At 35.0% G+C, this 13,184-nt stretch overlaps 3 protein-coding genes across 4 annotated transcripts; 2 read left to right on the top strand and 1 right to left on the bottom strand.

Moving 5' to 3' along the window:
• Nucleotides 1–345: 345 nt before the first annotated feature.
• On the bottom strand, nucleotides 346–3,061 carry LOC140968271 (protein POLAR LOCALIZATION DURING ASYMMETRIC DIVISION AND REDISTRIBUTION-like). The gene is made up of 3 exons (XM_073429179.1): nucleotides 2,537–3,061; nucleotides 1,436–1,872; nucleotides 346–763 (listed from the first exon to the last, which is right to left on the bottom strand). The coding sequence occupies exons 1-3, from the start codon at nucleotides 2,805–2,807 to the stop codon at nucleotides 470–472; spliced, it is 1,002 nt and encodes a 333-aa protein (XP_073285280.1). The 5' UTR covers nucleotides 2,808–3,061; the 3' UTR covers nucleotides 346–469.
• Nucleotides 3,062–4,596: 1,535 nt separating this feature from the next.
• On the top strand, nucleotides 4,597–8,595 carry LOC140968278 (chorismate mutase 2-like). Of its 2 annotated transcripts, XM_073429186.1 has the most exons (6): nucleotides 4,597–5,196; nucleotides 5,752–5,969; nucleotides 7,516–7,605; nucleotides 7,711–7,854; nucleotides 8,016–8,108; nucleotides 8,198–8,595. In XM_073429186.1, exons 1-6 carry the CDS (start codon nucleotides 5,163–5,165, stop codon nucleotides 8,426–8,428), a joined length of 810 nt encoding a protein of 269 aa, XP_073285287.1. In that variant the 5' UTR covers nucleotides 4,597–5,162; the 3' UTR covers nucleotides 8,429–8,595. The 2 variants fall into 2 exon arrangements, with proteins under 2 accessions (XP_073285287.1, XP_073285286.1); XM_073429185.1 differs by lacking the exon at nucleotides 4,597–5,196 and having other exon boundaries at nucleotides 5,538–5,969.
• A 1,924-nt stretch (nucleotides 8,596–10,519) lies between these two features.
• LOC140968282 (F-box only protein 13-like) lies at nucleotides 10,520–12,357 on the top strand. Its single transcript, XM_073429195.1, has one exon. It carries the CDS (start codon nucleotides 10,983–10,985, stop codon nucleotides 12,222–12,224), a length of 1,242 nt encoding a protein of 413 aa, XP_073285296.1. The 5' UTR covers nucleotides 10,520–10,982; the 3' UTR covers nucleotides 12,225–12,357.
• The last annotated feature ends 827 nt before the right edge of the window (nucleotides 12,358–13,184 follow it).

The following is a 13,184-nucleotide window of genomic DNA, read 5'->3' as shown; positions in this document are numbered from 1 at the left end:
CTATTTTTTTTTTTTATAATTTTTTTTTTGTTTTTTTTATTATAAATATTTGTATTAAATATTATAAATATTATTTAAATAATAGTATAACATTTATTTTATTATTTTAATAATTGGATATTTAATCATAAAAATTAAAGAATAATAACTATTGATTTTTAAAATATTTATTTATTTATGTTAATTATTAATAATTAAAGAATAATTTCATTTATGATTTATAAATAATATAATTTAATACAAATGCAAAAAATTAATATAACACTACAATTCATAATTAAAAATATATTAAATAAAAGAAAATAATTAATATATGTAAAATAAAAAGAATATTTCGATAATATTCTTTTTGGTGAAATATTTGAAGTAAATTGATTGGAGATGGATGTTGTATTTAGTGCAGAAATCACACTATTTTGGTGTAAAATTTACATCAAAATAGATTTTGTGGTTGAATATTGTATTAAATTCAATGTTCTGATTCAGTCCCATAGACAGGCTCTTCTGCATGCTGAGAAATGAGCCTCACGGTGTCCTTCCACCAAGAAAGCTCAGCTTCTTTAAGCTCAAGCTGGTGACTAAGCTCAGTTATCTCTTCTTGTTGCCTTGCTTCCAACACTTGATGCAATCTTCTCTCAAGTTCGAATGGATCGATGCCGCAGAATTGATCTTGATTGCACATCATCAATTGATAAGGCTGCTTGCCAATGTCTTCAAAGCTTGAGGTGAGGCTCATTTCAGGTGCACTATCCTCTACATTTCTCTGTTACAACATATCACAACTTCAAATATTTTGACGATTGGTAGCTTTATCATGAAAGCAAGAAAATGGAATGATTCCATGTAGTGATGGAGCCACGATTCCTACTTAAGAGACGAAACTAACACACTGAAGACTTAGCTAGTGAAATTACACTCAAATCAACAGTTTATATGGGAGGAGGGTTATCGCCCACCCCCTCGTCATGGATTCCAACATATAGTTATCTTTAGGCTTGAACCAACAAATAAGAAAGGATGATCGAAAAAATTAATAAACTAAAATATAATCTGGCAAGCTTACTCTATAAAAATATTTAGCTTGAGCATCTTAATCCAACTTAAACATTGGCCACATTATCAAAGGCGTTGTTTTAGGCCAAATCAAGGAGTAAAGTATGACATAGCAAACAATAGTAGTCTTTATCTGATAGCCCATTTCAATGTGGAGTATCAACAAAAACACCAAAAAATTTCAAGCCCATCAAAAGAGGCAAGCCTAAAAGACTGGTTTATCAAATGTATCCTCTCAAATGTCAATAACACACAAGTTCTTCAAGTCAACGTGGGACTGCAAAATATGATCTCATGAACATTCATACTTGGTCTAAATTAAAGGAATACCTCTTAATGTTTGTACCTGTACATGTTATCTTGTGAACAATTAAATGCATACCTCTGAATGCTGAAGCTTTGAGTATTTTGAAGGGACTTCTGTGTCGACCTGGAGTTGCATACGATCTAATTCAGCCTCAAGTTCGTCTCCAATTTGATCCATTCCTCTACTATTTTCTCGTATATGTTGACCACTGCTGAAATTTACTTTGGGGCTTTCAAAATTGTGGGAAGATAAGTACTGACTACAAACGGTTTTTTCAACGTATGATATTTCCTGGATATCACTAAGGTTAGGGAAAGATGAAGCCATCATAAAATCAGAGCAATGCTCCTTTTCTTGATTATTTTGAAATTCAGTTCTGAAACTTTGAAACAAAATCTGCATTTGTCTGTGCAAATTCACCATTTTGTTCAGCTCATTTCTACTAGCAGCAATCAGAAACATAAGACCAAATCCAACTCCAAGATTGAAAGATGCCTCTTTCCCAATTTCTTCTGTGTAATCAAATGAAAATATTTAGTACTGATTTCCACTCAACAATGATTAATTGGCTGTTCTTTTCGCAAAGAAGGACCCAGGGTATGTGGACTGGGAGGAAAATCTCTATGTCTAATCATTTAAAAAATGTACGCAAATGAAATATTTGAAGAAACTGAAAAATAACAACAGCTCTGTGCGTGAGTTTGGACTTTGGCTTTTCGAGTTCACTTAACAGTCACTCTTGTCAAAATTAGACTGCAAGCAAGCAACTCTAGATAGCTAGTTCTAACTCGTCCTATCTTAAATGCATTTTTTCTGTTAAAAAATTATTTCATTTGCTCTATATATTCAAGTGAATGACATCTTTTTGAATACCAAATGAGATGGTGATCTTATTTAAAAAGGTAGATTCTCCTCCGAATTTGAGTGGCGCATTTCAATGAATTACAAATTGAAGTGTAATAGTGGTCAGAGTACAGAAATTTCACGATGCAAAACAACTGTGAAGCAGTGAACATGATTAAAGTTGTATAATGATCAGAAAATTAAATTATTTAACGAATAAAAACTGTTTGATCGTATCAAAATTATTTCGAAACATGAAAGAGTACACCGCATACTAGTTTCAATGTGAATATCAATAAATAAAAAAGGTCTAGTCGTTTAAACTGAAATCACCTGAACTTTTGGGTGCAAAAGAAGGAGGTGACCGTCCAAAATCCATCGAACCGTTCACCCGCCTCCTGTTAACGCCAAAATTTTCCCCGATCTTCGGCATTTCCCAAATTTTCCCCATTTCATTTTTATCACCCCTGGAATTTCCTCCATTCAACCATCGAGACAAAATCAATCGAGGTGAAATACAAGAAGCGAAACTCCGGCAACTCCGAACTCTTCTCTTTCTGCATCGCTGATCCATGTCCGCCGCGACTGTGCCATCATCCATCATTTTGGGACAATCTGAAACTTGACTGAAGCCATTGTGCTCTTATATAGCGAAAAAAAAACTGTGGCTGAATCAAGAGTTGAATGAAATGGATCGAAAATTAAATATTAGTTCCCACTTTCCATTAGTGCAGAGAGAGAATCGGGAAATGGTTTGGTGATTGATCAGAGTGCATGCAGTATTGCAGTTCACGGGTTGAGAGAGACAGGGTTCAAATTTTTTTAGCATTTCTCCATATTAGTATTTATTGTGGCATCTAATCAATCTAAAGCAAAATCCAAAAGTTGGTGGGCTTTTAATGCCAAAGTTGAAACATTGTTTTTATCATTGTTTTTATAATACGACGGAAGATCGAATTGATATGTCTTAAAATTAATTGTTCACTGGGACGGTCGGATTAAAACATCATTGTATCATATAAATAATAATATAAATTTTATACTTATAAATATATTATACATATTACAAAAAAAATCTAAAAGAATTGAGAATCGGTCCAATCGATTTTTGATCGGTTTTGACAAGTTCAATACCAGTCCAACTGGTTCTTGATCGGCTTATCGAATTTGATCATTTGACATATGAAACGGTTTTTGGTGGATTGAGTTGGTTTAAATATTTGAGTTTATATCAATTATTATGTTTGATAAAGAGACTAACAATCTATCAATACTAAACCTTGTATTTTTCGTGCAACAAAAATTTGAAGATTTTTCGATATAACTTTCACGTGAGCTTCCCCTTCCCCAATCAGACTATAATGAGCAAATCATAATCGAATTGGGATTGAACGTGACGTTTGCATCAATGGTAGATTTACATAGATAGATAATATGTTGGTGAATATGGTCCCGATATTTATTCCTTCACTTCATACATGTGATTGAATTGTCCATTGCAAATTAGCTTTACCCAATAAAATAAATAATTTGCCATAAGTTTAAAGATAGTATCTGATTATACATATATAAAAATATAACGATGCTAGAAGACAAGTGAAATTTTATGAAATCAAACTTTAAAGAGTCGATCACATTAGTTTTATATGCAAATGTAGAGTTATTTGGTCCATTTTTTTTCAAACATCCATAATTTTGAAAAAACAAATTATCATATAATACTGTAAGTTGACATAACATAAATTTATTATTCGTGTGTTTTTTCCTCACATCACAAAAAATTAATTTTTTTTGTCCAATATAAATTTTTATTATTATTCATGTGTTTCTTGATAATTTTTTTACTATATAAATTTATTTTTTTTGGGTCAAATATAAACAAAAAGTCATTTTTATTATCTATATTTATTATATATTACAGTATATTAACACAATATAAAAATTATTCTTTAACTCATAAAGATTGTTATGATATTAATAAAAATAAATGATTTATTTTTTTGTTTTTATTAAAATACTCAAAGAGAAGAAGGAAAGTCGAAAGAAAATTGTATACACGAAGGATAGATTCCTCTGAAGTCATTGCAAGCAAAATGTCAGCATATGTTTGTTTGTTTGTTTGTTTGGAATGCTCAGCCACCCCCACCCCTTTCACACTTGTACCTAAAATCTCAACTCAATAAAAATAGACGACAAGGTCCAAACTTGAGCGTTCAATTAGTCTCATTTTCCATCAAATTAAATGTGAAAACTGATCCTTCTTTCTTGATATCTAAACGTCGATGGACTTAAAATCAGAAGCTTCTTTTCGGGATTCTCTATTTTCTTTAACAAGTTATCTTTAGGATATATCGAAATATATTATGCTATGAAATGATCCAGCCAGGTACATAATCCAATATACAACTCCTTCGGCATAAGTCCCTCGTAGGTTTAAGTATCCTCTAATTTCTCTTTGTCTCTCCGCTCCACTGTCGTTTTTAGTGGAATAAACCAAGTATTTGCAGCCTCCTAAAACAACTATAACTTTATAATCATCTTCATATTTATCAAAGCAAAGTCCATGACTTACGGAACAACGGCCATGGACGGAGGGGCAAGAAAGGGTCGAGTAATTATTTCTTGTGAATGGGTTCAGTAACGCATACTTCTGGCAAGTTGGGCTAAAAGAGCCCTTAAATAAAACGATTCATTCACAGCAGTATAAAAGGTTGGCAGACTCGAATTCTTTCGATGGAAATTGAACTGCCGATTGCACCTCAAATCCCTGGCCTTCAGACTTGATCAATCTATATCTTCCATCAAAAGATGAAGCTGTCAAAAGAAACATTGGGAGTTGGACGTTTTTGATTGGTTAAAAGTGAATCAATTGGCGAATCCCGAATACTTGATTGTGGCGCTCCATGATCTGCAGCCGGTTCTGAATCGGAGAAGAGACTTGACAGGCAGTCTTGAGAGTATGTTTTGCACGATATCCACAAGGAAAATCAGAGGTATCGTCTTCTATTGCTGGCTTTTTTTGTTGGTTTTTCATACCGTCTCTGTACTGAAGAAGATTCTGCCAATTTTGTTCTGTCGAAATATTTTCATACCAAAGATATGGAAAAACTAATTAAAAGTTGAATTGATTATTTGTAAATTAGATTACGTACTTTATCGAACAGGCAAAGGTCAAAAAAGTTTACCTTATATGCTGACATTATAATTTGATAAACATTTTTTAAAACCGTTGAATACTGTGTACATTAATTAAAGAGCAAAAACAAAAAGGTTTACCGGCCACCATAAGGTACCAGCATTTAATGTAAAACACAAGGGAAAGAAGGTTTCCTCACGAAGTCTAACCCTTCACCCACCCACTCGTTTCCTTTTTATTGGCGAAACTTCAACGCCATCCCCCACTTCAAAATCCCATATTTCCCCCTCTACATTTTGCAATCATTATCCAATCTTTCATAATTTCATCGACACCCATCTTTCGGCCTTCTTTTATTTGATGTTTCGGAGCTTCAATAGCGCAGTGTTAACGTTCATATTGATTGCTGTAGTCTTTAAAATGGCGCAAAGCACCAGAATTGATGAGCTGTTGAATCTTGATTATTTGAGAAAGAGCTTGGTTCGCCAAGAAGACACCATTATCTTCTATCTGATTGAGAGAGCGAAATATCCCAGAAATCTGGCCTTGTACGAGGAAAAGTGTGTTCCCGAGTCATCGGATTCTTTGTTTGATTTCTTTCTCAAAGAATCCGATGCTCTTCAGGCCAAGGTATACTCTTCTTCTTTCCCTTTTCATTTCTTTTTTAATTTCCAATTTTAAAGGAACTGATCTGGGTTATGGTCATAAAATGTGTGAATTTTGTTAGTATGTGCCAACAAAATGCTGACTAACTAACCCAGTAGTTTATTATTTTTTCGATAGTGACAATATGAATGTTTTGAATTCTTAAATTGATTCTTGTAAAAATCAGTTGTTGGTTCAAAATGCTCATTTGAATAATAATATAAAGAAGAATAAGTCATCTCTGTGTGTGTCTCTTTATATATATTTGTTTATTTATGTTACGTTGTCCACCAACCGTGTCTACCTATATCAAAATTGTATATCTAATTAATGAATGTCACATAATTGATGTTAATATAGTTGATCATTGATGTTAATATAGTTGATGGATATTGGGTATCATAACAAAATTATATATAATATATTTATTTATTTATGTTTCTTCAAGAATAATTGGGATGTATTAATTTTTGTAATTCATATGGCTTGGTTGATGAGTTTTTGGCCCTGGTGCAGAGTTTGAACCATCATTTGTAGTTATCTTGAAATATGCCAAGCTCAAATTTTTGGAAGATTGGTCCATGATTTGTGGTCAACTTTGGCTTCTTTAGGCCAAGGCAACTTGAATGTACCTTGAATGAAAGGATTGTGTACTTTTTTTAGTTTCAAGTCCTACCCAATATAATAGTCATTTATGTTTGCTTGAATTTTTTTTATGGTTTGCAAAGTTTATGTTTATGCCATATCGTACAATTTCTTCTTACATCAAAATTTGATAATACCATTTCTCAGCGTGGTTCAACTTCAACGTGCGTGCTTTGATTTGTGCCAAGAGCCATAGGATCCAGAGTACATGTGTTGCACCTTAGTATGCGTTATGCCTTCAATAATTATGGTTGGATTTTTATTAAATAAAGTTTTTCCACAAAGCAAGCTAAGAATATATATAAAGCTATAAATAGGAATTTTGTAGTTAGAAATTTTACTTTGATTTTGATCAACCGTGCAAGGTTGGTCGCTTGCTTTGAGCAAGTGTGTTGTGGTTGTGGCAGGTGTCTTATCATATGGTGCATCTGGTTCAAAAACAAAGAAAAGAAAATTAAAAACCATTGCCTCGCAGTGTTGCCCATTTTCTCTGCACAAGCGTGTTACATCAGTATTTTTTTCCTCGTTTTGTCTTTCAAGTGCGTGGCGGAGTGATACTCGAAGGAAGCCCATCTCAGTGATGGCAAAAATTAGCTCTTAGGATTAGTTTGGTCGGTTCGCTTTCATTCCTCTGCGGCCAAACTGACCGAAGAACATGGTGTTTTTGTAAGATTTAAAAAGAAGAATCATGTTAATAGACATTTTGCCAATGTCTTTGATGGTCATACAACATAAAAAGTGTATATCTAGGACTACTGGGGTGTTGGTCTCAATATTTTTGTATATGAAAATGAATCCAGTAGATTTTGAATTAGAAGCCCAAATGAATAATGTTTTATTATTGTGTGAAGTTTACGAGTAAAACTTTCCTCTGGTTTGTTCTCAGGCTGGTCGTTACACATCTCCAGAAGAGAACGCCTTTTTCCCAGATAAGTTACCAGCTCCTTTGCTGCGAAGTCTCAACTCTTCTACGCAGGTAATGATTGATGACTAACTGAAGTCTTGAGATTATTTGAGCAATTTTACCAGTATTCTGTATCGATTCATATGTTTTCTTTTACACTAATGCATTGTTTTTCAGATCTTGCATCCTGCGGGAGCTTCCATCAACGTAAATGACAAAATCTCACATTTTTACCTCAAAAAATTGCTTCCTTTGATTACTAGTGAGGGAGATGATGGCAACTATGCCGCCACTGCAGTCAGTGATTTAGATTGTTTGCAGGTAAAAAAAATATATGCGTAAACAATTTTTTACCCACAACATGAATATTGGATGGTAAGATAAGAGCAGAGTTCAAAGTTAAAGACTAGTCTGGTGCAAGATCATCTGAAACTTGCTAATCTTTCTACGATTTCTCATGTCGCAATGTTCATATTTTATAGGCACTTTCAAGAAGGATTCACTTGGGAAAGTTTGTAGCCGAGGTTAAATTCAGAGATGCCCCCGCAGACTATACACCAGCTGTACATGCTAAGGTAAAAACACAATTCACTTATATCTCAAAATTATAAACCCCCAAGAAGAAGAAGCAGTATCCAATCATATGTAACTTGAATTCTAGCAGAACAGAGAAGCTTTAATGGAGTTATTAACTTTTCCAAGTGTGGAAAAGGCGATCAAGAAAAGGGTGGCAAAAAAGGCAATGATATTCGGTCAAGATGTGGATCTCCAAGAAAACGACACTAATGGCAAGTACAAGGTTAATCCCTCAGTCGTTTCTCAGTTATATGAAGAATGGGTGATGCCATTGACAAAATATGTTGAAGTTGAATACCTTCTTCGTCGTCTCGAGTAAAGGTTATTTGTAGCATAATACAATCTTCAAATGATTTATGAAGCCTTCTTACATAGTTAGGAATTGAAGAGGTTTTTGGAATAAATATTGCATCTTTGTAATGTCATTGTGTAGGGAACATTTCACATTTTCTCCCTAATTTTTTAATGAAGTTTATTATGATGTAATTCGGTGGCGTTTAATGAAATGCTCCCTTCGATATAGGCTTTCCAGTTTTTTATTTTAAATATGTTTAAAATAATTAGAAGTGCCACCAGTTTCACCTCCATCTCTATCTTCACCTTCATTACCTGCTACTTGTCAAATGCATCACTCAAAATCGTCAGGTATTCAGTCTAATCTACCATCATCATCATTGCTTCTTCAATTAAGACAAGAGTCTCCGCCACTACAAACATTGGAATCAGTACCACCACCTCCAACTCCACCACAGCCTTCTCAATCCAAGCCTCACTTATCTGTTCCAGTACTGCCAACCATAGAAATTTGCTTTGACTGTAAAATGTCAGGTCACATTGGACTGCAGTTGCCAATGCCTCATCCACCACCTCATCCCCCACCTTGTACTGCATACACTACATCTTTGTCTTCCAGTGGACAATCATTTTCTCCATCTTGCTGCTCAAAGATGGCTTCTACTCCCTGTATTGACCACTCACAGGTTATTTTTGCCCGAATCTTCCACATGTCCAATTCTTATTCCAGAAACCAATCATCTGGCCCCCTTCCACACCCATCCTCTGTGAAAAAGGCACTTCCGTCTATAGTATATTTCCTCCTCCTCCGCCACCTTTCTTAGAAAAAGCTAAATCACCATCTATATTATCTTTTCCTCTTCCTCCACCCTCCCTCCCTCAACAACTACATCTCACCAAAGTACATTTGTAGTTTTAGCCTTTTAGGACATTGTTCGGTGAGATCTGCTAACAGCGTTGTCCAAAGAGAAAATAAGATGTATCAAAAAATAGTTAACTGATCCAAAGTGGCCATTAGATCTATCAAGCTTTTCTTGATGGGGAAAAAAAAAAGGCCCTTATTGGGCTGAATGTTGACCCGTTTATATTTTAAATGGATCCGGTTATTATTTTCTTTACCAAAAAAATCGTCGTCGTTTTTAGCTTATCTAACGTGAATATATTAAGTTTATGATAGAACTTAAGGATAAACAAAAAATTATTTAAACGAAACTAACGGGGAAATCAATGGAATTCAAACATTTAAAATCAAACTAATTTAATCGATTCCACTGCTTATTTTCATTTAACAGAAGTTTTGTTCGCCCTTAATTTTGTTAAAACTATTTTTTTTATTAATATTCTAAATTTTATTATTTTTGTCATTTCTAAATATTTTTAGCATCATCATATATTAAACAATTTGATTTAATATCTTTTTAAATAAAAAATCTAGATTATGTAAACCAATTTATTAATAAAAATTAAAATTTTATATTAAATATTTATTGTTTTTTAAATTACAATTTTTTTACCAAAAAATCGATTAACTCGGAATGCAAAACAAAATAAACGATTTTAAATTCAATTCGGTTTATTTAGTTTTTTTTAATAAAAAAATGTATTACAATTCGTCAACTATCACGAGATTAGACCTCAACTATATCAGCCCCCACCCCTACACAGACAAACACATCATTTGACGAGACCACTGTACAGCACACGAGAAAGCACCAAAAGCCGTAATCCATGGCTTTTCTCTGATTTATTAATCATTATAATCACGCATCCAAAGCCAATTTTGCCTACTTTCTACCAAAAAAACCCATGTCTGGAAACAAAAGTCAATTGCTTTGGATTCTGCATTGACTTCAAGAATGACAATATTAAAATACTCAAAGGGAAGAAGAAAAGAAAATTGTATACACGAGGGATAGATTCCTCTCAAGTCATTGCAAGCAAAATGTCAACATATGTTTGTTTGTTTGTTTGGTAGACTTTGGGATGCTCAGCCACTTCCACCCCTTTCACACTTGTACCTAAAATCTCAATCTCAACTCAATAAAAATAGACGACAAGGTCCAAACTTGAGCGTTCAAATTAGTCTCATTTGCCATCAAATGTGAAAACTAATCCTTCTTTCTTGATATCCAAACGTCGATGGACCTAAAATCAGAAGCTAAAAAAAGGTGATAATAGGGTCCCTTTGTTACTCACTTTTGTCACCAAAAGTCACCAATGGAAACCCCATCGGCGCCGTGATAACACTAAGAACTTCTCTTTTTCCTAGTGAGAATTAAATTCTCTGTTATTTATTTAATTCTTTTAAATCTGTCTTAACATAACCTTTTCAGCTTTTTCTTTTTCCCACAACATCCCACCCACCCGTGCCTCATTCTTAAACAAATCTTTTGTCAAAATGCAATCTTTTGCTTTACTCTTTGTCAACCCATGAATCCTTGGGTATAAAATGAGCTCAATCTGAGCTTCCCACGGAACTTCCTCGACATAAGCCACCCCCACGGCCCACAGGCCTAATCAAGAATACTCCTATTCTTTGATCGTGCTACGCCCGTTTTTTTGTTTCTTTCTTTCATGAAATGGAGATTGGGGAGGGTCTTGTTCTGAGAGAAAAACAGAAGAGAAAGTTTCTTGAAATCTGCGAGGATTCAAGATCTTTGCTTCAAGAACTCAATCAAGATCTTCTTGAAAGAGTTCTTTCATGGCTGCCTACATCTACTTTTTTACGCCTGACTTCAGTGTGCAAGAAATGGAAATCAGTGGCGGATTCTGCCACTTTCAGGCTCGCTTGTTCTCAAGTTCCTTTTCGTGATCCATGGTTTTTCATGGTGGATTCTGATCCCCACCTTAGCCAGCATCCAGTGGTCTTCGATTCTGCCGAAAAGAACTGGAAAAAATTGAATCCCTTGCCTCTGGTCCACCCGAAAAAGAATCAAGAAACTTGCAGCAATTCCATACCCGTTGCTGCATCAGGTGGGTTGATTTGTTTCCACTCCACAAATGGTGATTTTACTGTCAGCAACCCTGTCACCGGATCAACCCGCCTCCTCCCGGCGCTAAATTCAATTTCTCAGCAACCAATTCTTTCCATTTCGATGGCGGCGAATTCCGAAAGATTCAAGCTTGTTTTAATCTTGGACCAACTCCCAAATCTATCGTTCAAGATGTACAACTCGTATACTGATCTATGGGAAGAGGAAATTTCCCTCAACCAAAAGATCAACAACTCTGTTCAAGCAGAAAAAAACGATGATCATTCGCAGTATTTCTTGACCAGTGGTAACGTAGTGTCCGCAGATATGCAGAGGAGCCCATTTAGGCAGTACTCAGCGGCACTCACAGTTGAAAATGGAGACGAAATTTTGTATTTCCTTAGCTCCTCCGGCACGGTGGTGTCCTGCAACCTTACCCACAAGTTATTCTTCGAGTACCCGAGACTACTGCCTGTTTTTTCAGAATTCTCAATTGATATTGTTGAGTGTGGGGGGCAGATGTATGTTGTTTTGCTTTCGGAATTCTTCGAAAGCGCGAGTCTTCGGGTATGGAAATGGGATGAAAATATGCATGCTTGGCAGCAGATTGCAGCAATGCCACCAGCAAGTTCGCATAAATTTTATGGCAAGAAAGTGGATATAAATTGCAGTGGAGCTGGCGATGAGATGTTAGTGTGTTTGTATTCTGCAGAAGTATGTAGTTATGTTATGTGCAATTTGGTCAGAAACGAATGGATTGAATTGCCACAGTGCTACACAGAAGATGATAAAACCAGAGAGTTTGTTTGTGCTTTCTCTTTTGAGCCTAGGATAGAAGCTGACATCTGAGAAGAAGAATTGACACTTAAAAGGCCCAACTTTTTCTTTTGTTTTATTTTATTCACTTCTTTGCAGTATTTGTATGATTTAGCAAAAAAATTATGAAATCTTTCATTATATATTTTATTTATGATCCGCTACATATGAATTCTTCAGCATATTTAATTAATATTGGCTCTGAATTAGATACTAGGGGAGTCCTACCCCATTGGCAGACTATACTTCGCATATATATAACATACAAGAGATGTATGTATCAAGAGCTTATTGCCAAGCTCATATTAATAACTTACCAAAATTTACATATTTTCGAGCCTATTGCTTAGCTTCAAAAGTGTCCTGTTTCAAGCTCCAAAACACGACATACGGCATACTCAACAACCATAGCGAGATCCTCAAACTTTCTATTAAGCATCGACAGTACAATGAGATCCACATTATTTCCAAGCGATTTGCTGCAAATCTTCCCCAAACTAACAATGTGAGACATCTTTCTCCTCAGCGTGTACGCCTCGAACATCAGGCGGTCACCCCTCAGGTGCGGCACCCTGTGCAGAATGGATTTCAAGTCTCCCATCTTGAAAACCAGGCCATCCACATTGAACAGAAGGTTCAAAGTTTGGGAATTGAGCATCTGCTTGTTTTTTAGTCTGGGAATCAAGTTTACAAATTTTGTAATTTCTTGGAGCTCCCGAATGCTAAGGGTGATTGCATCACGTGCTTCCAGCTTCTGGAGATATATTTCTTTCCTGTTGTGAGGGTGTATAGCATGCTCGGTTGCTGAGGCCATAGAAATTGTGAGGGTGACAAGTAAAAGAATTGGGAAAATCATTGAGGGATTGATCATTATTTTGTTCATGATTTTTTGTATTTTTATGAAGAGGGTATCAGTGAATAAATCTTGCTTGGAGTTGGGGATTTGAATGGCAGTGTACAATTTATAGTAGCTTTTGGTGTTTTATTCGAGAA

This window comes from Primulina huaijiensis, unplaced genomic scaffold, assembly GCF_012295235.1.
Source record: "Primulina huaijiensis isolate GDHJ02 unplaced genomic scaffold, ASM1229523v2 scaffold3501, whole genome shotgun sequence".
Classification (NCBI taxonomy): domain Eukaryota; kingdom Viridiplantae; phylum Streptophyta; class Magnoliopsida; order Lamiales; family Gesneriaceae; genus Primulina; species Primulina huaijiensis.
Note: the sequence above shows the minus strand (reverse complement) of the source record. Positions and strands in the feature narration are given on the sequence as shown.

What these genes read in the sequence shown, in the direction of transcription:
- LOC140968271 (XM_073429179.1), bottom strand. Translation starts at nt 2,807, where the DNA reads ATGATGGATGATGGCACAGTCGCGGCGGACATGGATCAGCGATGCAGA. An exon ending in TTTTGCACCCAAAAGTTCAG is followed by an intron (nt 1,873 to 2,536) that starts GTGATTTCAGTT and finishes TTGATTACACAG; the next exon opens with AAGAAATTGGGAAAGAGGCA. An exon ending in CAAAGCTTCAGCATTCAGAG is followed by an intron (nt 764 to 1,435) that starts GTATGCATTTAA and finishes ATGTTGTAACAG; the next exon opens with AGAAATGTAGAGGATAGTGC.
- LOC140968278 (XM_073429185.1), top strand. Translation starts at nt 5,700, where the DNA reads ATGTTTCGGAGCTTCAATAGCGCAGTGTTAACGTTCATATTGATTGCT. An exon ending in GTCTCAACTCTTCTACGCAG is followed by an intron (nt 7,606 to 7,710) that starts GTAATGATTGAT and finishes ATTGTTTTTCAG; the next exon opens with ATCTTGCATCCTGCGGGAGC. An exon ending in GTGATTTAGATTGTTTGCAG is followed by an intron (nt 7,855 to 8,015) that starts GTAAAAAAAATA and finishes CATATTTTATAG; the next exon opens with GCACTTTCAAGAAGGATTCA.
- LOC140968282 (XM_073429195.1), top strand. Translation starts at nt 10,983, where the DNA reads ATGGAGATTGGGGAGGGTCTTGTTCTGAGAGAAAAACAGAAGAGAAAG.